The sequence below is a fragment of the Salvelinus alpinus genome, chromosome 26 (assembly GCF_045679555.1).
Source record: "Salvelinus alpinus chromosome 26, SLU_Salpinus.1, whole genome shotgun sequence".
Lineage (NCBI taxonomy): Eukaryota > Metazoa > Chordata > Actinopteri > Salmoniformes > Salmonidae > Salvelinus > Salvelinus alpinus.
The window spans coordinates 46728907-46755428 of record NC_092111.1 but is presented as its reverse complement, the minus strand read 5'-3'; the positions used below and the strand labels follow the sequence as shown (position 1 = coordinate 46755428).

Below are 26522 nucleotides of genomic sequence, written 5' to 3'. Positions count from 1 at the left end.
ACGGAATCTACGTTCATGTACCTGCAATGCTCAGAATGCATGGAGGGATGTTTTAAACTAAAAGTCCAGACTGTTCATTTATCTGCTGTTGTGGTGCTGCTCAACTATCCGTCTGGATCGGTAACGTGCCACAAGCTGCAGTTTGTCCGTTTGTTTCAACCCTCCTTTTCCCACTTCATGTGATTCTGTATGATACTTTGAAGACTAGTGTCTAACTTGTAGAGAGCGATTGGAGCTTATGGTATTTGTATATTTGTTTTCTAATTTGCTTCATAATTGGTATGTAAAATGCATATTTCACAAAAATAAAACCATGAATCGAGTTCTAAGTGGACAATTAATATTTCCTTTTTCAGTTTTGAATGTAAGTTGTTAGCCTGGTCCCAGATCTGTTGTCTCCTTCTATAGCCTGGTCCCAGATCTGGTTGTCTCCTTCTATAGCCTGGTCCCAGATCTGTGGTCTCCTTCTATAGCCTGGTCCCAGATCTGTTGTCTCCTTCTATAGCCTGGTCCCAGATCTGTGGTCTCCTGACAGCTCAAACAGACTGGGACTCAGGCTAATACTTTGTTGTTGAACATACAAAATGGATTTGTCATCGGGACAACTAAAATACTGAGAGTCATCAAGTAAGTTGCTTCATATCATCAGTCCTACAGTAGGACTGTAACTTAAAAAAAATTAAAATAAACATATTTTTTTAAAGTCAGTACCTGACTGCATGAAGTCAACTCTAGACCTCTTTCAGAATGAAAACATGGTATACAGTACAAAGCAGAAGTGTTTAATCATGAACAACCACCTCAGAGGGCTCTATGTTGTAAAGAGACCTGTGGTGAAAGCAGAACATTCACAATGCATTCAACACAAGCAGCTTCTTACTCATCAGCTTCAGACACGAACTGAAATACCTCTAACTCAACAGATAACTATCTGAAGGGGACATCTCTAACTCAACAGATAACTATCTGAAGGGGTTGACCTCTAACTCAACAGATAACTATCTGAAGGGGACATCTCTAACTCAACAGATAACTATCTGAAGGGGACATCTCTAACTCAACAGATAACTATCTGAAGGGGACATCTCTAACTCAACAGATAACTATCTGAAGGGGTTGACCTCTAACTCAACAGATAACTATCTGAAGGGGACATCTCTAACTCAACAGATAACTATCTGAAGGGGTTGACCTCTAACTCAACAGATAACTATCTGAAGGGGACATCTCTAACTCAACAGATAACTATCTGAAGGGGTTGACCTCTAACCTAACAGATAACTATCTGAAGGGGACATCTCTAACTCAACAGATAACTATCTGAAGGGGACATCTCTAACTCAACAGATAACTATCTGAAGGGGTTGACCTCTAACTCAACAGATAACTATCTGAAGGGGACACCTCTAACTCAACAGATAACTATCTGAAGGGGACATCTCTAACTCAACAGATAACTATCTGAAGGGGACATCTCTAACTCAACAGATAACTATCTGAAGGGGTTGACCTCTAACCTAACAGATAACTATCTGAAGGGGTTGACCTCTAACTCAACAGATAACTATCTGAAGGGGACATCTCTAACTCAACAGATAACTATCTGAAGGGGACATCTCTAACTCAACAGATAACTATCTGAAGGGGACATCTCTAACTCAACAGATAACTATCTGAAGGGGACATCTCTAACTCATCAGATAACTATCTGAAGGGGACATCTCTAACTCAACAGATAACTATCTGAAGGGGACATCTCTAACTCAACAGATAACTATCTGAAGGGGTTGACCTCTAACTCAACAGATAACTATCTGAAGGGGACATCTCTAACTCAACAGATAACTATCTGAAGGGGACATCTCTAACTCAACAGATAACTATCTGAAGGGGACATCTCTAACTCAACAGATAACTATCTGAAGGGGACATCTCTAACTCAACAGATAACTATCTGAAGGGGACATCTCTAACTCAACAGATAACTATCTGAGGGGGTTTGGGGGTGTTATAAAGCATCATCTGAAAACTAGCAGATCAGTGTTTGACTACTATACACATTTACCTAGCTCTGGTCCAGGCTGTTACAATTCCTCTAACGCCATGGATCAGAGCTAACATTTACCATACAATCATGGTCATGTTCAAGACTGAACCTGAGATTAAAAGCATACAGTACATGATATACACAGTTGTCCATCTTTCATTATGCATTAATTAGCCAACAGTGCCCTTTTATGGTTGAAAAGGTACATACATGACAGTCAATACAGTGGCAACATATTTTTTGGTTTCCTCTTTGTAAAATACTCTGCAGTGTATCAAAGCAGCAGTTTATTACATATATACAAGGATGTTATTTCTCTGAGGTTCAGATTACAATTCCCAAATATCTGGTTCAACTTGAATCTCGATAAGGCACACCACATCTCTCCCACATTGTGTTCCAGTGTGCTTCTAGAGCTTCTGTCGATCGCTTCTCCAATCTGTAATACCGCCGGTCTGCATAATCTGCTGTTAGTGGGAAGAAATCAAATACTTCTGCAAGAAAACTAGTCACTCCTAGCTTTATAAGATTTGGGCTTGAGTCCCAAATGGCACCCTATCCCCTATATAGTGCACTACATTTGATTATAGACCTATGAGCCCTGGTCAAATGTAGTGCACTTCATAGGGAGTAGGGCACCGTTTGTGACGCATCCTTTCTCTACAGTGTGTTGCTGCAGGGAGTCTGAGCATGCCGAGGTAAAGGATGCACTAACTGTAAGTCTCTCTGGATAAGAGCATCTTCTAAATGACTCACTACTGTAAGTCTCTCTGGATAAGAGCATCTTCTAAATGACTCACTACTGTAAGTCTCTCTGGATAAGAGCATCTGCTAAATGACAAATGTAAATGTAAGAAGCTGCATTCCATCTAAAGTATCTATAGAGTCTCCAGAATGGAAATGAAGGATGCAGCTGCCTGCTGTGAATTACTGAAGAACGCTCTGCCGTCGTCGACGCTTTAATGATGCTCTTTGAAGGCAGATGGAGTCAGAGCCCAACATCCAGCATAGTTCACCTTAGTTCACGTCAACTCTGTGAGGGATGATGAGTTGAGGCCTGAACAGCCTTCCCTGTGGCCACTCCCAGGTCTCCATCAGTCTCTCTCTCTTTCATCAGCCTCCTATTCAGTCTTCTGTGGCAGTCTCATCTCTGCCATCAAACCTGAGGTGGAATAAAGAGTTCAGTCTCATCTCTGCCATCAAACCTGAGGTGGAATAAAGAGTTCAGTCTCATCTCTGACATCACACCTGAAGTGGAATAAAGAGTTCAGTCTCATCTCTGACATCAAACCTGAGGTGGAATAAAGAGTTCAGTCTCATCTCTGACATCAAACCTGAGGTGGAATAAAGAGTTCAGTCTCATCTCTGACATCAAACCTGAGGTGGAATAAAGAGTTCAGTCTCATCTCTGACATCACACCTGAGGTGGAATAAAGAGTTCAGTCTCATCTCTGACATCAAACCTGAGGTGGAATAAAGAGTTCAGTCTCATCTCTGACATCAAACCTGAAGTGGAATAAAGAGTTGGGTACCTACCCTGGGTGAGAGTTGGGCACCTACCCCTGGTGTGTGTTGGGTACCTACCCTGGGTGTGAGTTGGGTACCTACCCTGGGTGTGTGTTGGGTACCTACCCTGGGTGTGAGTTGGGTACCTACCCTGGGTGTGTGTTGGGTACCTACCCTGGGTGTGAGTTGGGTACCTACCCTGGGTGTGTGTTGGGTACCTACCCTGGGTGTGTGTTGGGTACCTACCATGGGTGTGAGTTGGGGACCTACCCTGGGTGAGTGTTGGGTGCCTACCCTGGGTGTGAGTTGGGTACCTACCCTGGGTGTGAGTTGGGTACCTACCCTGGGTGTGAGTTGGGTACCTACCCTGGGTGTGTGTTGGGGACCTACCCTGGGTCTGTGTTGGGGACCTACCCTGGGTTTGAGTTGGGTGCCTACCCTGGGTGTGAGTTGGGTGCCTACCCTGGGTGTGAGTTGGGTACCTACCCTGGGTGAGTGTTGGGTACCTACCCTGGGTGAGTGTTGGGTACCTACCCTGGGTGAGTGTTGGGTACCTACCCTGGGTGTGTGTTGGGTACCTACCCTGGGTGTGTGTTGGGTACCTACCCTGGGTGAGTGTTGGGTACCTACCCTGGGTGTGAGTTGGGCTCCGTCCATGAGGCTCTGTCTGAGCAGCCCTGTCACAGTCTCCAGCTCCTGTTCAGCCTCCTGGACGTTAGGGTCCAGCTGTAACACCTCCTGGAGGTCACTGCTGGAAGACAGGTAGTCCTGGGAAGGGAAGGAGAGGGGGAGAAGAGAGCAGGGTATAGGAAATGAGAGCGAGGATGAAGAAAGGGTGAGAGTGTGGGGAGAAAAAGTGAGAGAAGGGGGGGGGGTTAAAATGTCAAAAAGCGGTTCAAAATCAATGGTATTTGGTATTTTACTAGGATGCCATTTAGACGTTGCGATAGCAGCAACTACTCTTCCTGGGGTCCAAACAAAACATGACATATTACAGAACATTAATAGACAAGAACAGAACTACATACATATTAAAAAACAGCACACGTATCCTACATCAATACACACAAACTATCTGGGTCAAATAGGGGAGAGGTGGTGTGCCGTGAGGTGTTGCTTTCTCTGTGTTTTGAAACCAGGTTTGCTGTTTATTTGAGCAATATGAGATGGAAGGAAGTTCCACGCAATAATGGCTCTATATAATACTGTACGCTTTCTTGAATTTGTTCTGGAGCTGTGTGTAAATTGACTATGCAAACCATTTGGGATTTTCAACACAATGTTTCTTATAGAAAGAATAAGTGAGGCAGTCAGTCTCTCCTCAACTCTTAGCCAAGAGAGACTGGCATGCATAGTATTTATATCAGCCCTCTGATTATAATGAAGAGCAAGACGTGCCGCTCTGTTCTGGGCCAGCAGCACCTTAACTAGGCCTTCCTCTGCAGCACTGGACCACATGGCTGGACAATAATAATAAAAACATGTTGCATCTCTTCAATCCTCAAGGGCGATAGTGTCCATTGGTTTTCCTTGTTCTTCACACAAAAACATGGGCACAAAACCATTTTTTCCAAGTTTATAACAGAAAAATCCGCAACGTGAAAAAGGCTTTTTATTTTTTTATTTTACATTGACCCAAAAATTGCTTGTTTTTTTGTCATCTCGTTTTTTTGCAAATAAACAAAAAAACGACTTAACGTTTCTATTTTCACAAGTGGGTGCGGTTACATGTTGAATGCCTGTCATTTTCCAAATGCACATCCAACACTTCCTGTCCCTTCAAAATAGCAGTTCATCCTTCCAACTTCATTCTATTAATCTACTATCTATCAAGACATCTATAAATACCTATTAAGTCATATATTAATGCCAGGGGCGTAAAGTACTTAAGTAAAAAATACTTTAAAGTACTATTTAAGTAGTGTTTTGGGGTATCTTTACCTTACTTTACTATTTATATTGTTGATAAGTTTTATTTTTACTCACTAAACAATTACTGCCTTTGCAAACTATGTTGGAGTGTTCGAGTGTGTCCATGTCTGTACGTAGACTACCGTTCAAAGGTTTGGGGTCACTTAGAAATGTCCTTGTTTTTGAAAGAAAATCACATTTTTTGTCCATTAAAATAACATCAAATTGATCAGAATACAGTGTAGACATTGTTAATGTTGTAAATGACTATTGTAGCTGGAAACGGCTGATTTTTAATGGAATATCTGTATAGGCGTACAGAGGCCCATTATCAGCAACCATCACTCCTGTGTTCCAATGGCACGTTGTGTTAGCTAATCCAAGTTAATAATTTTAAAAGGCTAATTGATCATTAGAAAACCCTTTTGGAATTATGTTAGCACAGCTGAAAACTGTTGTCCTGATTAAAGAAGCAATAAAACTGGCCTTCTTTAGACTAGTTGAGTATCTGGAGCATCAGCATTTGTGGGTTCGATTACAGGCTCAAAATGGCCAAAAACAAAGAACTTTCTTCTGAAACTCGTCAGTCTATTTTTGTTCTGAGAAATTAAGGCTATTCCATGCGAGAAATTGCCAAGAAACTGAAGATCTCGTACAACGCTGTGTACTACTCCCTTCACAGAACAGTGTAAACTGGCTCTAACTAGAATAGAAAGAGGAGTGGGAGGCCCCGGTGGACAACTGAGCAAGAGAACAAGTACATTAGAGTGTCTAGTTTGAGAAACAGACGCCTCACAAGTCCTCAACTGGCAGCTTCATTAAATAGTACCTGAAAAACACCGGCCTCAACGTCAACAGTGAAGAGGCGACTCCGGGATGCTGGCCTTCTAGGCAGAGTTGCAAAGAAAAAGACATATCTCAGACTGGCCAATAAAAAGAAAAGATTAAGATGGGTAAAAGAACACAGACATTGGACAGAGGATCTCTGCCTAGAAGGCCAGCATCCCTGAGTTGCCTCTTCACTGTTGATGTTGAGACTGGCGGGGGATTTTTTCTGATCAATTTGCTAACCAGCTAACCATTTACAGTAACTCATTAATAGATCAATCATCACCATCATTGTTGTGACTATCTTATAATCGTAAATCTAAAATACAAATGGAGAAATATCACTGTATCTTGACATTAATAGATGAATAAATAGCTATTAATTGGTGACTTAATAGATAGTAGATGAATATAGAAGGGTGAACTCCTATTTTGAAGGGACAGGAACTATTGGTTGTGCATTTGGCCAATGAAATGCATTCCACATGTAACCCCACCCACTTGTTAATGGTTTTTGGTTTATCTAATGAGTTAACAAAAAACAAGCCGTTTTTCTGTTTTTGGAAAACACAGTGTTCATTGGTTTTCCTTGTTCTTCACACAAAAACATGCGCTGAACCAACTAGGACTTTGAATAATAGATAACCACCTGTAAGCCTTTAAACGCCAGCGCCCGTCTATAGAAGGCCTTCTTATTGGTTGGTTCCAGCTTGAGGGCGGAGTCACAGTCCTGTCTGGCCTCTTCAAAACAACCCAGTCTCAGATAACAGATGGCTCTGGAGGTGAAGGGTAGGGGTTAAGGACTGAGAGTGGGCTTGAAAGTGGTCATGCATCATTTGTGTATAGTACTACACTGATAAAGAACTGTGGTTACAATCATATAAAAATAAATCAAATAAATGCCACTCGCACTTGACTTCCTCCTACTAGCATGGACATTACTGAGGAAAAACTGACTTCCCTCTACTAGCATGGACAGTACTGAGGAAAAACTGACTTCCCTCTACTAGCATGGACAGTACTGAGGAAAAACTGACTTCCCTCTACTAGCATGGACAGTACTGAGGAAAAACTGACTTCCCTCTACTAGCATGGACAGTACTGAGGAAAAACTGACTTCCCCCTACTAGCATGGACAGTACTGAGGAAAAACTGACTTCCCTCTACTAGCATGGACAGTACTGAGGAAAAACTGACTTGACTGAGATATGTGGTTATGATGAATTCATAAACTGTAAGTGGCTCTGGATAAAAGCATCTGCTAAATAACTCAAATGTAAATCTTGTCTATAAGCACTTCCTATTATCCACTGTACGTATTAACTTAGGTTTGATCTGAAGGATTAGGGGTAGGGGTCACCTGTTGCTAAAGCAGGAACACTTGTCAGGTTAGGGTTAGTATGCTAGCAGGATTAGGGTTAGTATGCTAGCAGGGTTAGGGTTAGTATGCTAGCAGGGTTAGTGTTAGTATGCTAGCAGGATTAGGGTTAGTATGCTAGCAGGGTTAGGGTTAGTATGCTAGCAGGGTTAGGGTTAGTATGCTAGCAGGGTTAGGGTTAGTATGCTAGCAGGATTAGGGTTAGTATGCTAGCAGGATTAGGGTTAGTATGCTAGCAGGATTAGGGTTAGTATGCTAGCAGGGTTAGGGTTAGTATGATAGCAGGATTAGGGTTAGTATGCTAGCAGGGTTAGGGTTAGTATGCTAGCAGGGTTAGGGTTAGTATGCTAGCAGGGTTAGGGTTAGTATGCTAGCAGGATTAGGGTTAGTATGCTAGCAGGATTAGGGTTAGTATGCTAGCAGGGTTAGGGTTAGTATGCTAGCAGGGTTAGGGTTAGTATGATAGCAGGATTAGGGTTAGTATGATAGCAGGATTAGGGTTAGTATGCTAGCAGGATTAGGGTTAGTATGCTAGCAGGGTTAGGGTTAGCATGCTAGCAGGATTAGGGTTAGTATGCTAGCAGGATTAGGGTTAGTATGATAGCAGGGTTAGGGTTAGTATGCTAGCAGGGTTAGGGTTAGTATGCTAGCAGGGTTAGGGTTAGTATGCTAGCAGGATTAGGGTTAGTATGCTAGCAGGGTTAGGGTTAGTATGCTAGCAGGGTTAGGGTTAGTATGCTAGCAGGATTAGGGTTAGTATGCTAGCAGGGTTAGGGTTAGTATGCTAGCAGGATTAGGGTTAGTATGCTAGCAGGGTTAGGGTTAGTATGCTAGCAGGATTAGGGTTAGTATGCTAGCAGGATTAGGGTTAGTATGATAGCAGGGTTAGGGTTAGTATGATAGCAGGGTTAGGGTTAGTATGATAGCAGGATTAGGGTTAGTATGCTAGCAGGATTAGGGTTAGTATGCTAGCAGGGTTAGGGTTAGTATGCTAGCAGGATTAGGGTTAGTATGCTAGCAGGATTAGGGTTAGTATGCTAGCAGGGTTAGTGTTAGTATGCTAGCAGGGTTAGGGTTAGTATGCTAGCAGGGTTAGGGTTAGTATGCTAGCAGGGTTAGGGTTAGCATGCTAGCAGGGTTAGGGTTAGTATGCTAGCAGGGTTAGGGTTAGCATGCTAGCAGGGTTAGGGGTCACCTGTTGGTAAAGCAGGAACAGTCGTCAGGTTTGATCTTAAGGCATTCACTGTACTTCTCTAGACCGTCGTGGAACTGGCTTCTCCTGACATGCTCATTTCCTTCTGTTTTGAGAGAGGCAAAGCGAGACTCTGCTTTTTTGGCTGCGGAGAGAGAGAAGCAGTTATCAGTAGTGATGCAAGAGGAAATCTGCAGACTCATAGCAATATGATTTGTTTTTCTAACTAATCAAACTACTTCTAGCTGACTGTAAATATATAAAAAAAACTTTCCTACAATGACTTCTAATGTCAATGAGCAAAAGCTGAGTGGTTGAGCCTCTGTTGAGTTTAACGGAGCTGTGACTTGATGAACTACTGATCCACAGCACAACATTCTGCTCAACAGATATTACATTTCATATTCAGCACACTGGGTAGTCTGGGTAGAGAAGTCTGATTAAAGATGCTCCCTTAAGGAGTGCTGGTGTCTCACATGACGGATCCTGTTTTATTCATCTGTATCTATTTCTGAATAATCTGCATGGACAATCTCTTTCTACCAGTCTGACTCTGGACAGTGGGTAAAAACTAACGGTCGGTCTGTGGTGAGATAATCAACAGAATGTTGTGGTGATGAAGCCAGCAGCAGACAGGCAACCTGACCCTGCTTGTTCCATGACTACTACACTGTGACTGGCTGACCCGTGGGTTACACTCTACATCACTACCACACTGTGACTGGCTGACCCGTGGGTATCAGGTTACACTCTACATCACTACCACACTGTGACTGGCTGACCCGTGGGTATCAGGTTACACTCTACATCACTACCACACTGTGACTTGCTGACCCGTGGGTATCAGGTTACACTCTACATCACTACCACACTGTGACTGGCTGACCCGTGGGTATCAGGTTACACTCTACATCACTACCACACTGTGACTGGCTGACCCGTGGGTATCAGGTTACACTCTACATCACTACCACACTGTGACTGGCTGACCCGTGGGTATCAGGTTACACTCTACATCACTACCACACTGTGACTTGCTGACCCGTGGGTATCAGGTTACACTCTACATCACTACCACACTGTGACTGGCTGACCCGTGGGTATCAGGTTACACTCTACATCACTACCACACTGTGACTGGCTGACCCGTGGGTATCAGGTTACACTCTACATCACTACCACACTGTGACTGGCTGACCCGTGGGTATCAGGTTACACTCTACATCACTACCACACTGTGACTGGTTGACCCGTGGGTATCAGGTTACACTCTACATCACTACCACACTGTGACTGGCTGACCCGTGGGTATCAGGTTACACTCTACATAACTACCACACTGTGACTGGCTGACCCGTGGGTATCAGGTTACACTCTACATCACTACCACACTGTGACTGGCTGACCCGTGGGTATCAGGTTACACTCTACATCACTACCACACTGTGACTGGCTGACCCGTGGGTATCAGGTTACATCTACATCACTACCACACTGTGACTGGCTGACCCGTGGGTATCAGGTTACACTCTACATCACTACCACACTGTGACTGGCTGACCCGTGGGTTACACTCTACATCACTATCACACTGTGACTGGCTGACCCGTGGGTATCAGGTTACACTCTACATCACTACCACACTGTGACTGGCTGACCCGTGGGTATCAGGTTACACTCTACATCACTACCACACTGTGACTGGCTGACCCGTGGGTATCAGGTTACACTCTACATCACTACCACACTGTGACTGGCTGACCCGTGGGTATCAGGTTACACTCTACATCACTACCACACTGTGACTGGCTGACCCGTGGGTATCAGGTTACACTCTACATCACTACTACACTGTGACTGGCTGACCCGTGGGTATCAGGTTACACTCTACATCACTACCACACTGTGACTGGCTGACCCGTGGGTATCAGGTTACACTCTACATCACTACCACACTGTGACTGGCTGACCCGTGGGTATCAGGTTACACTCTACATCACTACCACACTGTGACTGGCTGACCCGTGGGTATCAGGTTACACTCTACATCACTACCACACTGTGACTGGCTGACCCGTGGGTAACAGGTTACACTCTACATCACTACCACACTGTGACTGGCTGACCCGTGGGTATCAGGTTACACTCTACATCACTACCACACTGTGACTGGCTGACCCGTGGGTATCAGGTTACACTCTACATAACTACCACACTGTGACTGGCTGACCCGTGGGTATCAGGTTACACTCTACATCACTACCACACTGTGACTGGCTGACCCGTGGGTAACAGGTTACACTCTACATCACTACCACACCGTGACTGGCTGACCCGTGGGTATCAGGTTACACTCTACATCACTACCACACTGACTGGCTGACCCGTGGGTAACAGGTTACACTCTACATCACTACCACACCGTGACTGGCTGACCCGTGGGTATCAGGTTACACTCTACATAACTACCACACCGTGACTGGCTGACCCGTGGGTATCAGGTTACACTCTACATCACTACCACACTGTGACTGGCTGACCCGTGGGTATCAGGTTACACTCTACATCACTACCACACTGTGACTGGCTGACCCGTGGGTATCAGGTTACACTCTACATCACTACCACATTGTGACTGGCTGACCCGTGGGTATCAGGTTACACTCTACATCACTACCACATTGTGACTGGCTGACCCGTGGGTATCAGGTTACCCTCTAGCGAGTGTAAAAACAAAAAGGGGGGAGGCTGTTAAGGAGTCTTTTGGACCTAGACTTGGTGCTCCGGTAACGCTTGCCGTGCGGTAGCGGAGAGAACAGTCTATGACTAGGGTGGCTAGAGTCTTTGACCATTTTTGGGACCTTCCTCTGACACCGCCTGGTATAGAGCTCCTGGATGGGAGGAAGCTTGGCCCCAGTGATGTACTGGGCCGTATGCACTACCCTTTGTAGCGGTGATGCAACCAGACAGGATGCTCTTGATGGTGCAGCTGTATAATTTTTTGAGGATCTGGGAACACATGCCAAATATTTTCAGTCTCCTGAGGGGGAATAGACATTGTTGTGCCCTCTTTACAACTGTCTTGGTGTGTTTGGACCATGTTAGTTTGTTGGTGATGTGGACACCAGGGAACTTGAAACTCTCAACCCGCTCCACTACAGCCCCGTCGATGAGAATGGGGGCGTGTTCGGCTCTCCTTTTCCTGTAGTCCACAATCATCTCCTTTGTCTTGATCACGTTGAGGGAGAAGTTGTTGTCCTGGCACCACACTGCCAGTTCTCTCCCTATAGGCTGTCTCATCGTTGTCGGTGATCAGGCCTACCACCATTATGTCATCAGCAAATGTAATGATGCTGTTAGAGTCATGCTTGGCCATGCAGTCATGAGTGAACAGGGAGTACAGGAGAGGACTAAGCATGCACCCATGAGGGGCCCCCGTGTTGAGGATCAGCATGGCAGATGTGCTGTTGCCTACTCTTACCACCTGGGGGCGGCCCGTTAGGAAGTCCAGGATCTAATTTCAGAGGGAGGTGTTTAGTCCCAGGGTCCTTAGTTTAGTGATGAGCGTTGTGGGCTCTATGGTGTTGAACGCTGAGCTGTAATCAAGGAACAGCATTCTCACATAGGTGTTCCTTGTGTCCAGGTGGGAAAGGGCAGTGTGGAGTGCAATAGAGATTGCATCATCTGTGGATCTGTTGAGGCGGTATGCGAATTGGAGTGGGTCTAGGGTTTCTGGCATGATGGTGTTGATGTGAGCAATGACCAGCCTTTCAAAGGACTTCATGGCTACAGATGTGAGTGCTACGTGGCAATAGTCATTTAGACAGGTTATCTTGGCATTCTTGAGCACAGGGACTGTGGAGGTCTGCTTGAAACATGTTGGTATTACAGACTCAATCAGGGAAAGTTGAAAATGTCAGTGAAGACACTTGCCAGTTGGTCCGCACATGCTCCGAGTACACGTCCTGGTAATTCATCTGGCCCCACGGCCTTCTGAATGTTGACATGTTTAAAGGTCTTGCCCACACCGGCTATGGAAAGCATCTGTAACAGCTGGTGCTTGCATCAAAGCGAGCATAAAAATAAATTTAGCCCATCTGGTAGGCTCGAGTCACTGGGAAGCTCACGGCTGGGTTTCTCTTTGTAGTCCGTAATAGTTTGCAAGCCCTGCCACATCCGACGAGTGTCAGAGCCGGTGTTGTAGGATTCAATCTTAGTACTGTATTGACGCTTTTGCCTGTTTGATGGTTTGTCTGAAGGAATAGCGGGATTTCTTATAAGCGTCTTGCTCCTTGAAAGCGGCAGCTCTAGCCTTTATCTCAGTGCGGATGTTGCCTGTAATCCATGGCTTCTGGTTGGGATATGTACGTATGGTCACTGTGGGGATGACGTCCTCAATGCACTTATTGATGAAGCCGGTGGCTGAGGTGGTATACTCCTCAATGCCATTGGATGAATCCCGGAACATATTCCAGTCTGTGCTAGCAAAATAGTCCTGTAGTGTAGCATCCGCGTCATCTGACCACTTCCGTATTGAGCGAGTCACTGGTACTTCCTGCTTAAATTTTTGCTTGTAAGCAGGAATCAGGAGGATAGAATTATGGTCAGATTTGCCAAATGGAGGGTGGGGGAGAGCTTTGTTACGCGCCTCTGTGTGTGGAGTAAAGGTGGTCTAAAGTTTTTTTCCTCTGGTTGAACATTTAACATGCTGGTAGAAATGCGGTCAAACGGATTTAAGTTTGCCTGCATTAAAGTCCCCGGCCACTAGGAGCGCCGCTTCAGGATGAACATTTTCTTGTTTGCTCCCGAGTGACAATGCGGTTTAAGGCAATACATCTCAATGCAAGAGGTGTCACTACAGTTCCTGGTTCGAATCCAGGCTGTATCACATCCGGCCGCAATTGGAAGTCCCATAGGGTGGCGCATAATTGGCCCAGCATCGTCTGGGTTTGGCCGGGGTAGACCGACATTGTAAATAAGAATTTGTTCTTTACTGACTTGCCTAGTTAAATAAAGGTTAAATAAATAAAAATAAATAATTATGTATGGCCTTATACAGTTGGTTGAGTGCAGTCTTAGTGCCAGCATCGGTTTGTGGTGGTAAATAGGCAACAATTAAAAATATAGATGAGAACTCTCTTGGTAGATCGTGTGGTCTACAGCTTATCATGAGGTACTTTACCTCAGGCAAGCAACACCCCTCGTCTTACCAGAGGTCGCTGTTCTGTCTTGCCAAAGCACGGAAAACCCAGCCAACTGTATATTATCTGTGTCGTCGGTGAAACATAAGATATTACAGTTTTTAATGTCTCTGTTGGTAGGATAGTCTCGAACGGAGCTCATCCAGTTTATTCTCCAGTGATTGCACGTTGGCCAGTAGAACGGATGGTAGAAGCGGGTTACCCACTCGCCGACAAATTCTCACAAGGCACCCAGATCTGTGCCCCCTTTATCAATTCAATTCAAGGGGCCTTGGCATGGGAAACATATGTTTACATTGCAAAAGCAAGTGAAATGGATAATAAACAAAAGTGAAATAAACAATAAAAGGTGAACAGTAAGTATAAAATTCACAAAAGTTCCCAAAAAATTAAGACATTTCAAATGTCATATTATGTCTATATACAGTGTTGCAACGATGTGCAAATAGTTAAAGTACAAAAGGGAAAATAAATCAACATAAATATGGGTTGTAATGACAATGGTGTTTGTTCTTCACTGGTTGCCCTTTTCTTGTGGCAACAGGTTACAAATCTTGCTGCTGTGATGTCACACTGTGGTATTTCATCCAATAGATATGGGAGTTTATCAACAAACAATTTTTTTTTTGTGGGACTGTGTAATGTGAGTGAAATATGTGTCTCTAATATGGTCATACATTGAGCAGGAGGTTCGGAAGTGCAGCTCAGTTTCCACCTCATTTTGTGGGCAGTGTGCACATAGCCTGTCTTCTCTTGAGAGCCAGGTCTGCCTACGGCAACCTTTCTCAATAGCAAGGCTATGCTCACTGAGTCTGTACATAGTCAAAGCTTTCCTTAAGTTTGGGTCAGTCACAGTGGTCAGGTATTCTGCCACTGTGTACTCTCTGTTTAGGGCCAAATAGCATTCTAGTTCACTCAGTTTTTTTGTTCATTCTTTCCAAGTAATTATCTTTTAGTGTCCTCATGATTTGGTTGAGTCTAGTTGTGTTGCTGTCCTGGGGCTCTGTGGGGTCTGTTTGTGTTTGTGAACAGAGCCCCAGGACCAGCTTGCTCAGGGGACTCTTCTCCAGGTTCATCTCTTTGTAGGTGATGGCTTTGTTATGGAAAGTCTGGGAATCGGATCTCCGTCTCCTCTTCATGTGAATGACGTGGATTTGAGCCTGGTCCGGGAGCAACATCCTTCGCGTCAGACTCATTGAAGACAACATCGTTGTCCAGTTCGAAGGTGAATAACTGCTGTTCTGATGTCCAGAAGCTCTTTTCGGTCAGAAACATTATGTACAAATAAGTTACAAACAACACACAAAAAAACACAAAATAGCACAATTGGTTAGGAGCCCGTAAAACGTCAGCCGTCCCCTCCGGTGCCATTGTCACTGTGACTGGCTGACCCGTGGGTATCAGGTTACACTCTACATAATTCATTGATTCCCCTTGAGACACCTCATCAGGAATACGTCTACCATTCACTCAGAGTCCCTGTGTTGCAGCTATTAGATCAAGAACACAACTTCAGCTGCTTGGATTTGGTCAACTACGCATGTTTCATTGTGATGAGTAACCCTCAGACCTGAAGACTTGTGTATTGCCTAGGCTTTAGCTCAGTGGACTAAAGCTGTCTTGAATTGCATGGACAACCCAGGTTCAATACCCGGTCATTAGATCACGATGAAACATGTTCAAACTGGTTGATATCTGCTCGGTCTGAACTAGTGGACAGAAAGTAGTCTTCCATATTTGGTAATTTCACGGTACGGCTAGCCAGTAACCAGGAAGTGATGTGGCTAGCCAGTAACCAGGAAGTGATGTGGCTAGCCAGTAACCAGGAAGTGATGTGGCTAGCCAGTAACCAGGAAGTGATGTGGCTAGCCAGTAAACAGGAAGTGATTTCTGACCTTCTCTAGCCTGGACCAGCTCAGCGCTGGGGTCTTTCTGCCTGTGGTGCTGCTGAGCTGACAGTGGGACTAGAGGGATCTCCGGAAGCTTCTGTCTCCAGTCAGGGCCGTCCTGCTCAATAAGCTGCTTGGTGATCCTGGAGGAAAAGACACTCAGGTCACACAGTTCACATCCTAAAATATACCCTGACACCATCTTGACATGAGCAGAGACAACTGCAAATTCATTTTCACATCAGAATTTCACTGCAAGGGAACCCCCATTTTCTGTAAGACACTATCATGGTTGTATGGCCATACACAATGTCCTCTGAGGGGGGCTGCTTTAAATCCTTGGTTTACCTGTGGACACTGTCGTGTGCCGCCTGCACCCCGATGTCTATCTGCAGAACAGTCTTAAAATCCACGTAGGCCTGTCGGTAACGTTCCATTGACTCATAGGCCGTGGCTCTGCGGAGGAGGGGCTTCAGGGAGAAGGGCTGCAGCACCAATGCCCTGGGGTTAATAGGATCAGAGAGACAGAGAGAGACAGAGAGAGGATCACAACCCCCACTTTGCGGTTGGTCACGTTGTGTTCCAGGTGGTGGGACAAGACTTCACCTCAGTCCTGACACACTCTAGGCTGCAGCAGATCATGTCTGCCATTTAGAAACACGTGATAGAGAGATGGTGTGTGTGGATGGAAACCTAAAACACATGCCATTTGTCTAACCTGTAAACAGAGGCAGACAGTCTGTGAACAGAGGCAGACAGTCTGTGAACAGAGGCAGACAGTCTGTGAACAGAGGCAGACAGTCTGTGAACAGAGGTAGACAGTCTGTGAACAGAGGCAGACAGTCTGTAAACAGAGGCATACAGTCTGTGAACAGAGGCAGACAGTCTGTAAACAGAGGCAGACAGTCTGTAAACAGAGGCAGACAGTCTGTAAACAGAGGCAGACAGTCTGTAAACAGAGGCAGACAGTCTGTGAACAGAGGCAGACAGTCTGTGAACAGAGGCAGACAGTCTGTGAATAATGTGTTTGTAGTGAACAGAGGCAGACAGTCTGTGAATAATGTGTTTGTAGTGAACAGAGGCAGACAGTCTGTGAATAATGTGTTTGTAGTGAACAGAGGCAGACAGTCTGTGAATAATGTGTTTGTAGTAGTAGTAGTAGCAGTAGCAGTAGTGTTTGTAGTAGTAGTAGTAGCAGTAGTGTTTGTAGTAGTAGCAGAAGCAGTAGTGTTTGTAGTAGTAGCAGTAGCAGTAGTGTTTGTAGTAGTAGCAGTAGCAGTAGTGTTTGTAGTAGTAGCAGTAGCAGTAGTGTTTGTAGTAGTAGTAGTAGCAGTAGTGTTTGTAGTAGTAGTAGTAGCAGTAGCAGTAGTGTTTGTAGTAGTAGTAGTAGTAGCAGTAGCAGTAGTGTTTGTAGTAGTAGTAGTAGTAGTAGCAGTAGCAGTAGTGTTTGTAGTAGTAGTAGTAGCAGTAGCAGTAGTGTTTGTAGTATTGGCCTGTAGAAGGGACGATAGCAAGGCCTCCTCACCTGGTGCAGTCCTGGATACACTCGGTGTTGCTCCCATCCTTCAGGTAACAAGCAGCTCTGTTAGAGTAGAGAATACACAGGTCCTCTCCACTCTCTATACCTTTAACAACAAGCAGCTCTGTTAGAGTAGAGAATACACAGGTCCTCTCCACTCTCTATACCTTTAACAACAAGCAGCTCTGTTAGAGTAGAGAATACACAGGTCCTCTCCACTCTCTATACCTTTAACAACAAGCAGCTCTGTTAGAGTAGAGAATACACAGGTCCTCTCCACTCTCTATACCTTTAACAACAAGCAGCTCTGTTAGAGTAGAGAATACACAGGTCCTCTCCACTCTCTATACCTTTAACAACAAGCAGCTCTGTTAGAGTAGAGAATACACAGGTCCTCTCCACTCTCTATACCTTTAACAACAAGCAGCTCTGTTAGAGTAGAGAATACACAGGTCCTCTCCACTCTCTATACCTTTAACAACAAGCAGCTCTGTTAGAGTAGAGAATACACAGGTCCTCTCCACTCTCTATACCTTTAACAATAAGCAGCTCTGTTAGAGTAGAGAATACACAGGTCCTCTCCACTCTCTATACCTTTAACAACAAGTAGCTCTGTTAGAGTAGAGAATACACAGGTCCTCTCCACTCTCTATACCTTTAACAATAAGCAGCTCTGTTAGAGTAGAGAATACACAGGTCCTCTCCACTCTCTATACCTTTAACAACAAGTAGCTCTGTTAGAGTAGAGAATACACAGGTCCTCTCTATACCTTTAACAACAAACACAACTTGTATTTCAAAGTCATTTAAATAAAAATATAATTTAAAAAAGAACAAAGCGAGCAACGAAAATAGCAGAGAGCATTTTGTCCGTACTCTGCTCAGATCTCAGTCAAACGTGCTATGGTGTTGAGTGGGTGTGTGTGCACACTGTACAGTTTGCATTGTCAATCCATTTACAAGGAAAAAGCTTTCCACTGCCCTTTCTCCAAGGAGCTCAATCTGCAGCATCAGCCATTGTTGACCATCATCATTGATTACACAGTAGTGATGGATTCCTGTCAATCTGGATAATGTTGTTGGCTGTTGTGTTTTTCCCTGCGACTAGCATCTATTTGTGTTGCCACCCATGAGCTTTCGTGATGTTTTGGAAATTCAACTGAATCCAATTTGCAGGAGTGTAATGTTAATGCTTACGCAGCAGCATGCCACTAGCCCCCTGCTCCAGGCACACTACCAGCAAAAGGGATTGGCTGATGAGGGCTCTGGGATGACTGTCATAAAGCCCAATGACAACAAAGAGGCCTGTGTGCCAGGAAATGGACCCTGTAGAAACTAGGAACGAGTGACACTTAATGTGAACCTGGGTCTTAAACCCCTTTCCTCCATGGCCTACACCCAGCAGCTGGGAGGAACATGATCTTCCTGTCGCAGTCCTTATGACGCCCTTCATTGTTCAAGTACCCACAATATCCTACATCACTAACAGTGGGCCTCTTAGGCCTGTGTCCTGTTAAAACATCTAGTGTAGGCCCGTGTCCTGTTAAAACATCTAGTGTAGGCCTGTGTCCTGTTAAAACATCTAGTCTAGGCCTGTTTCCTGTTAAAACATCTAGTGTAGGCCTGTGTCCTGTTAAAACATCTAGTGTAGGCCTGTGTCCTGTTAAAACATCTAGTGTAGGCCTGTGTCCTGTTAAAACATCTAGTGTAGGCCTGTTTCCTGTTAAAACATCTAGTATAGGCCTGTGTCCTGTTAAAACATCTAGTGTAGGCCTGTGTCCTGTTAAAACATCTAGTGTAGGCCTGTGTCCTGTTAAAACATCTAGTGTAGGCCTGTGTCCTGTTAAAACATCTAGTGTAGGCCTGTGTCCTGTTAAAACATCTAGTGTAGGCCTGTGTCCTGTTAAAACATCTAGTATAGGCCCGTGTCCTGTTAAAACATCTAGTATAGGCCTGTGTCCTGTTAAAACATCTAGTGTAGGCCTGTGTCCTGTTAAAACATCTAGTGTAGGCCTGTTTCCTGTTAAAACATCTAGTATAGGCCCGTGTCCTGTTAAAACATCTAGTATAGGCCTGTGTCCTGTTAAAACATCTAGTGTAGGCCTGTGTCCTGTTAAAACATCTAGTGTAGGCCTGTTTCCTGTTAAAACATCTAGTGTAGGCCTGTGTCCTGTTAAAACATCTAGTGTAGGCCTGTGTCCTGTTAAAACATCTAGTGTAGGCCTGTGTCCTGTTAAAACATCTAGTGTAGGCCTGTGTCCTGTTAAAACATCTAGTATAGGCCCGTGTCCTGTTAAAACATCTAGTATAGGCCCGTGTCTTGTTAAAACATCTAGTGTAGGCCTGTTTCCTGTTAAAACATCTAGTGTAGGCCTGTTTCCTGTTAAAACATCTAGTGTAGGCCTGTTTCCTGTTAAAACATCTAGTGTAGGCCTGTTTCCTGTTAAAACATCTAGTGTAGGCCTGTGTCCTGTTAAAACATCTAGTATAGGGCTGTTTCTGTTAAAACATCTAGTATAGGCCTGTGTCCTGTTAAAACATCTAGTGTAGGCCTGTGTCCTGTTAAAACATCTAGTGTAGGCCTGTTTCCTGTTAAAACATCTAGTGTAGGCCTGTTTCCTGTTAAAACATCTAGTATAGGCCTGTTTCCTGTTAAAACATCTAGTGTAGGCCCGTTTCCTGTTAAAACATCTAGTGTAGGCCTGTTTCCTGTTAAAACATCTAGTGTAGGCCTGTGTCCTGTTAAAACATCTAGTATAGGGCTGTTTCTGTTAAAACATCTAGTATAGGCCTGTGTCCTGTTAAAACATCTAGTGTAGGCCTGTGTCCTGTTAAAACATCTAGTGTAGGGCTGTTTCCTGTTAAAACATCTAGTGTAGGCCTGTTTCCTGTTAAAACATCTAGTGTAGGCCTGTTTCCTGTTAAAACATCTAGTATAGGCCTGTTTCCTGTTAAAACATCTAGTGTAGGCCCGTTTCCTGTTAAAACATCTAGTGTAGGCCTGTTTCCTGTTAAAACATCTAGTATAGGCCCGTGTCCTGTTAAAACATCTAGTGTAGGCCTGTTTCCTGTTAAAACATCTAGTGTAGGCCTGTGTCCTGTTAAAACATCTAGTGTAGGCCTGTGTCCTGTTAAAACATCTAGTGTAGGCCTGTGTCCTGTTAAAACATCTAGTATAGGCCCGTGTCCTGTTAAAACATCTAGTGTAGGCCCGTTTCCTGTTAAAACATCTAGTGTAGGCCCGTTTCCTGTTAAAACATCTAGTATAGGCCCGTGTCCTGTTAAAACATCTAGTGTAGGCCCGTGTCCTGTTAAAACATCTAGTGTAGGCCCGTTTCCTGTTAAAACATCTAGTGTAGGCTTCGTTTCCTGTTAAAACATCTAGTATAGGGCTGTTTCCTGTTAAAACATCTAGTATAGGGCTGTTTCCTGTGAAAACATCTAGTATAGGCCTGTTTCCTGTTAAAACATCTAGTATAGGCCTGTTTCCTGTTAAAACATCTAGTATAGGCCTGTTTCCTGTTAAAACATCTAGTGTAGGCCTGTTTCCTGTTAAAACATCTAGTATAGGCCTGTTTCCTGTTAAAACATCTAGTATAGGCCTGTTTCCTGTTAAAACATCTAGTATAGGCCTGTTTCCTGTTAAAACATCTAGTGTAGGCCCGTGTCCTGTTAAAACATCTAGTGTAGGCCTGTGTCCTGTTAAAACATCTAGTGTAGGCCTGTTTCCTGTTAAAACATCTAGTGTAGACCTGTTTCCTGTTAAAACATCTAGTGTAGGCCTGTGTCCTGTTAAAACATCTAGTATAGGGCTGTTTCCTGTTAAAACATCTAGTATAGGCCCGTGTCCTGTTAAAACATCTAGTATAGGCCCGTGTCCTGTTAAAACATCTAGTATAGGGCTGTTTCCTGTTAAAACATCTAGTGTAGGCCCGTGTCCTGTTAAAACATCTAGTGTAGGCCTGTGTCCTGTTAAAACATCTAGTGTAGGCCTGTTTCCTGTTAAAACATCTAGTGTAGGCCTGTGTCCTGTTAAAACATCTAGTGTAGGCCTGTTTCCTGTTAAAACATCTAGTGTAGGCCTGTTTCCTGTTAAAACATCTAGTATAGGCCCGTGTCCTGTTAAAACATCTAGTATAGGCCTGTGTCCTGTTAAAACATCTAGTGTAGGCCTGTGTCCTGTTAAAACATCTAGTGTAGGCCTGTTTCCTGTTAAAACATCTAGTGTAGGCCTGTGTCCTGTTAAAACATCTAGTGTAGGCCTGTGTCCTGTTAAAACATCTAGTGTAGGCCTGTTTCCTGTTAAAACATCTAGTGTAGGCCTGTGTCCTGTTAAAACATCTAGTGTAGGCCTGTTTCCTGTTAAAACATCTAGTGTAGGCCTGTTTCCTGTTAAAACATCTAGTATAGGCCCGTGTCCTGTTAAAACATCTAGTATAGGCCTGTGTCCTGTTAAAACATCTAGTGTAGGCCTGTGTCCTGTTAAAACATCTAGTGTAGGCCTGTTTCCTGTTAAAACATCTAGTGTAGGCCTGTGTCCTGTTAAAACATCTAGTGTAGGCCTGTGTCCTGTTAAAACATCTAGTGTAGGCCTGTGTCCTGTTAAAACATCTAGTGTAGGCCTGTTTCCTGTTAAAACATCTAGTGTAGGCCTGTTTCCTGTTAAAACATCTAGTGTAGGCCTGTTTCCTGTTAAAACATCTAGTGTAGGCCTGTTTCCTGTTAAAACATCTAGTATAGGCCCGTGTCCTGTTAAAACATCTAGTATAGGCCCGTGTCCTGTTAAAACATCTAGTGTAGGCCTGTGTCCTGTTAAAACATCTAGTGTAGGCCTGTTTCCTGTTAAAACATCTAGTGTAGGCCCGTGTCCTGTTAAAACATCTAGTGTAGGCCTGTGTCCTGTTAAAACATCTAGTGTAGGCCTGTTTCCTGTTAAAACATCTAGTGTAGGCCTGTGTCCTGTTAAAACATCTAGTGTAGGCCTGTGTCCTGTTAAAACATCTAGTGTAGGCCCGTTTCCTGTTAAAACATCTAGTGTAGGCCTGTTTCCTGTTAAAACATCTAGTGTAGGCCTGTTTCCTGTTAAAACATCTAGTATAGGCCTGTTTCCTGTTAAAACATCTAGTATAGGGCTGTTTCCTGTTAAAACATCTAGTGTAGGCCCGTGTCCTGTTAAAACATCTAGTGTAGGCCTGTTTCCTGTTAAAACATCTAGTGTAGGCCTGTGTCCTGTTAAAACATCTAGTGTAGGCCTGTGTCCTGTTAAAACATCTAGTGTAGGCCCGTGTCCTGTTAAAACATCTAGTGTAGGCCCGTTTCCTGTTAAAACATCTAGTGTAGGCCTGTTTCCTGTTAAAACATCTAGTGTAGGCCTGTTTCCTGTTAAAACATCTAGTGTAGGCCTGTTTCCTGTTAAAACATCTAGTGTAGGCCTGTGTCCTGTTAAAACATCTAGTATAGGGCTGTTTCCTGTTAAAACATCTAGTATAGGCCTGTGTCCTGTTAAAACATCTAGTGTAGGCCTGTGTCCTGTTAAAACATCTAGTGTAGGCCTGTTTCCTGTTAAAACATCTAGTGTAGGCCTGTTTCCTGTTAAAACATCTAGTATAGGCCTGTTTCCTGTTAAAACATCTAGTGTAGGCCTGTTTCCTGTTAAAACATCTAGTGTAGGCCTGTTTCCTGTTAAAACATCTAGTGTAGGCCCGTGTCCTGTTAAAACATCTAGTGTAGGCCCGTGTCCTGTTAAAACATCTAGTATAGGCCTGTTTCCTGTTAAAACATCTAGTGTAGGCTTCGTTTCCTGTTAAAACATCTAGTATAGGGCTGTTTCCTGTTAAAACATCTAGTATAGGGCTGTTTCCTGTTAAAACATCTAGTATAGGCCTGTTTCCTGTTAAAACATCTAGTATAGGCCTGTTTCCTGTTAAAACATCTAGTATATGCCTGTTTCCTGTTAAAACATCTAGTATAGGCCTGTTTCCTGTTAAAACATCTATTGTAGGCCTGTTTCCTGTTAAAACATCTAGTATAGGCCTGTTTCCTGTTAAAACATCTAGTATAGGCCTGTTTCCTGTTAAAACATCTAGTATAGGCCTGTTTCCTGTTAAAACATCTAGTATAGGCCTGTTTCCTGTTAAAACATCTAGTGTAGGCCCGTGTCCTGTTAAAACATCTAGTGTAGGCCTGTGTCCTGTTAAAACATCTAGTGTAGGCCTGTGTCCTGTTAAAACATCTAGTGTAGGCCCGTGTCCTGTTAAAACATCTAGTGTAGGCCTGTTTCCTGTTAAAACATCTAGTGTAGGCCCGTGTCCTGTTAAAACATCTAGTGTAGGCCTGTGTCCTGTTAAAACATCTAGTATAGGGCTGTTTCCTGTTAAAACATCTAGTGTAGGCCCGTGTCCTGTTAAAACATCTAGTGTAGACCTGTTTCCTGTTAAAACATCTAGTGTAGGCCTGTGTCCTGTTAAAACATCTAGTATAGGGCTGTTTCCTGTTAAAACATCTAGTGTAGGCCCGTGTCCTGTTAAAACATCTAGTGTAGGCCTGTGTCCTGTTAAAACATCTAGTATAGGGCTGTTTCCTGTTAAAACATCTAGTGTAGGCCTGTGTCCTGTTAAAACATCTAGTGTAGGCCCGTGTCCTGTTAAAACATCTAGTGTAGGGCTGTTTCCTGTTAAAACATCTAGTGTAGGCCTGTGTCCTGTTAAAACATCTAGTATAGGGCTGTTTCCTGTTAAAACATCTAGTGTAGGGCTGTTTCCTGTTAAAACATCTAGTGTAGGGCTGTTTCCTGTTAAAACATCTAGTGTAGGCCTGTTTCCTGTTAAAACATCTAGTGTAGGCCTGTTTCCTGTTAAAACATCTAGTGTAGGCCTGTGTCCTGTTAAAACATCTAGTGTAGGGCTGTTTCCTGTTAAAACATCTAGTGTAGGGCTGTTTCCTGTTAAAACATCTAGTGTAGGCCTGTTTCCTGTTAAAACATCTAGTGTAGGCCTGTTTCCTGTTAAAACATCTAGTGTAGGCCTGTTTCCTGTTAAAACATCTAGTGTAGGCCTGTTTCCTGTTAAAACATCTAGTGTAGGGCTGTTTCCTCAGTTGTATTAAAGGGATTTTGCACTAACCCACTTTCCTTCACTGCTGGAACCTGAAATATTGAGTTCAGGGCAGGTTCCAGGCATAAGCGATATAAGCGGTCACTTAGGGCCCTCTGACATTTGTTGTTGTTGTAAATTAGGAACTCAGTCGGGGTCTCAACTTACTATTGAGAGTTAAAATAGTAGAATACACACCAAGGTGTCACTTAGAAATGTGGTTGTGTATCAGCAGTTTGTCTTGTTATGTCCATCACCGACAGTCACTCAATTAGCCGTCAGCTAACAATTTTTTTGCCAGCTATCTAAACTTGTAGTAATCACGGCCAAATATCGACCAGGCCCGCAGGGCACGTGTCCAGGGGCCCTGACCTGCAGGGGGCCCCCCATTGATTTTGTTAGTCATTCTCACTCAGATATCATTAACATGGCATAAGTCATGGTAAAATGTGTAGAATTGTAGGAAATTTACTCTAAAACTGCTAAATAAATATCTCATGGTAAAATGGGTAGAATTGCATAAAATGTGTTGTACAATTGCAACTTTCTCTCCTCCCCATGTCAAAATGTGTAGAATAAGAATTGCAGGAAACATGCTTTAACGGTCCAATGCAGCAGTTTTTATCTCAATATTAAATCATTTCTTGTAACATTTAAGTACCATACTGGGATTGTTTTAAATTAAAATGGTTCAAAATTTAACTAAAATAGCTTCTTCGCAAAAGGCAATTTCTTAATCAAGAATTTTGCTGGAACTGTCCGGGAGTGGTCTGAGAGAGAGGTTGGGAACTCTCTTCTTATTGGTCTATTAACTAATTTAACACATGGTGATGTCACCATGGATGGCCAAAACTCCATCCCATCAAAACAGGCTGAAATATCTGGCTTTTCAAACACCCGCTTACGTAAGGTGTGAGGCCCCCCAACCAAATCTAGCTTAGGGCCCCCAAAAGGCTAGAGCCGGTCCTGATTGAGTAACACGCTGCTGCCTGCTGAGATGAAACACACATCAAAGACATGTATGATGTCATGAACTCTGAGACTAAACCCCATCCTGAGACATCTAACTCGGTAACAAGCCACTGCTATTGATTGTACTCCACCTGCGTCACAGCAGCCATCGATGGCCGCAGAGTATTTCTCCACAGCATCTGAAAACTGTCCGTTTTTGAAGAGGTGGTTACCCTCGTTCTTGAGCCGGCCCAGGTGGGGAGGCAGAGCTCCAGCAGGGGCGTCCAGATAGCTGGTGTCTGGTGGGATGTCCTTACTCTGGTTCCTGTCCCCCTGGGTGGCTCCGTTGGCCATCGACCCCTTCTCTGGGGGACCCTTCCCTGCCTTGGGCTTCTCCGTACTCCCGGCCCTGCTTCTCCTCCTGAATCCCGGGGTGGCCTGGTCCGTTTTAGCCCCCCCGGTTCCAGAGGGCTTATCCTGTGCATTCCCCATTATTATCTCTGTACGCTGCAGTGTCAAAGCTTTCCTCCCCCTAGAGCAGCAGCCTAGTCTAAGCTGGATGGAAGATCTGGTGTCAGGACACGCCCCTACTGGTGGAGTCAGCAGTGACATCACAAAAGGGGGCGGTGTTGTTGCATTGCAGTGCTGAGAGAGGAGAGATGTTTCATGAGGCCACTGCATGCGGGAGAACTGGTGCTTGGCAGGAGAGAGGAGCCAGTTATGCTGCCAGCAGTTAGGTGATGTCAGGGAAGAATGAGGATCTACCTCTGGGGACACTTCAGGAACAGAACTCTCTGGGAAACCAGTGAAATATCCTATTTCCTAAGTAGTGCACTAACTATACATCCTAAATGGCATCCTATTCCCTAAGTAGTGCACTAACTATACATCCTAAATGGCATCCTATTCCCTAAGTAGTGCACTACTATACATCCTAAATGGCATCCTATTCCCTAAGTAGTGCACTACTATACATCCTAAATGGCATCCTATTCCCTAAGTAGTGCAC

The 26522-nt window shown here is 44.1% G+C and overlaps 1 protein-coding gene across 2 annotated transcripts; it reads right to left on the bottom strand.

Annotated features, from left to right (window-relative positions):
• Positions 1–761: 761 nt before the first annotated feature.
• Positions 762–26091, bottom strand: spag1a (sperm associated antigen 1a). 2 transcript variants are annotated; one of them, XM_071369083.1, is made up of 8 exons: positions 25666–26090; positions 17478–17577; positions 16301–16453; positions 15959–16095; positions 8866–9007; positions 6942–7068; positions 4184–4321; positions 762–3209 (listed from the first exon to the last, which is right to left on the bottom strand). In XM_071369083.1, exons 1-8 carry the CDS (start codon positions 26003–26005, stop codon positions 3204–3206), a joined length of 1143 nt encoding a protein of 380 aa, XP_071225184.1. In that variant the 5' UTR covers positions 26006–26090; the 3' UTR covers positions 762–3203. The 2 variants fall into 2 exon arrangements, with proteins under 2 accessions (XP_071225184.1, XP_071225185.1); XM_071369084.1 differs by lacking the exon at positions 762–3209 and adding an exon at positions 3230–3252 and having other exon boundaries at positions 25666–26091.
• Positions 26092–26522: the final 431 nt, after the last annotated feature.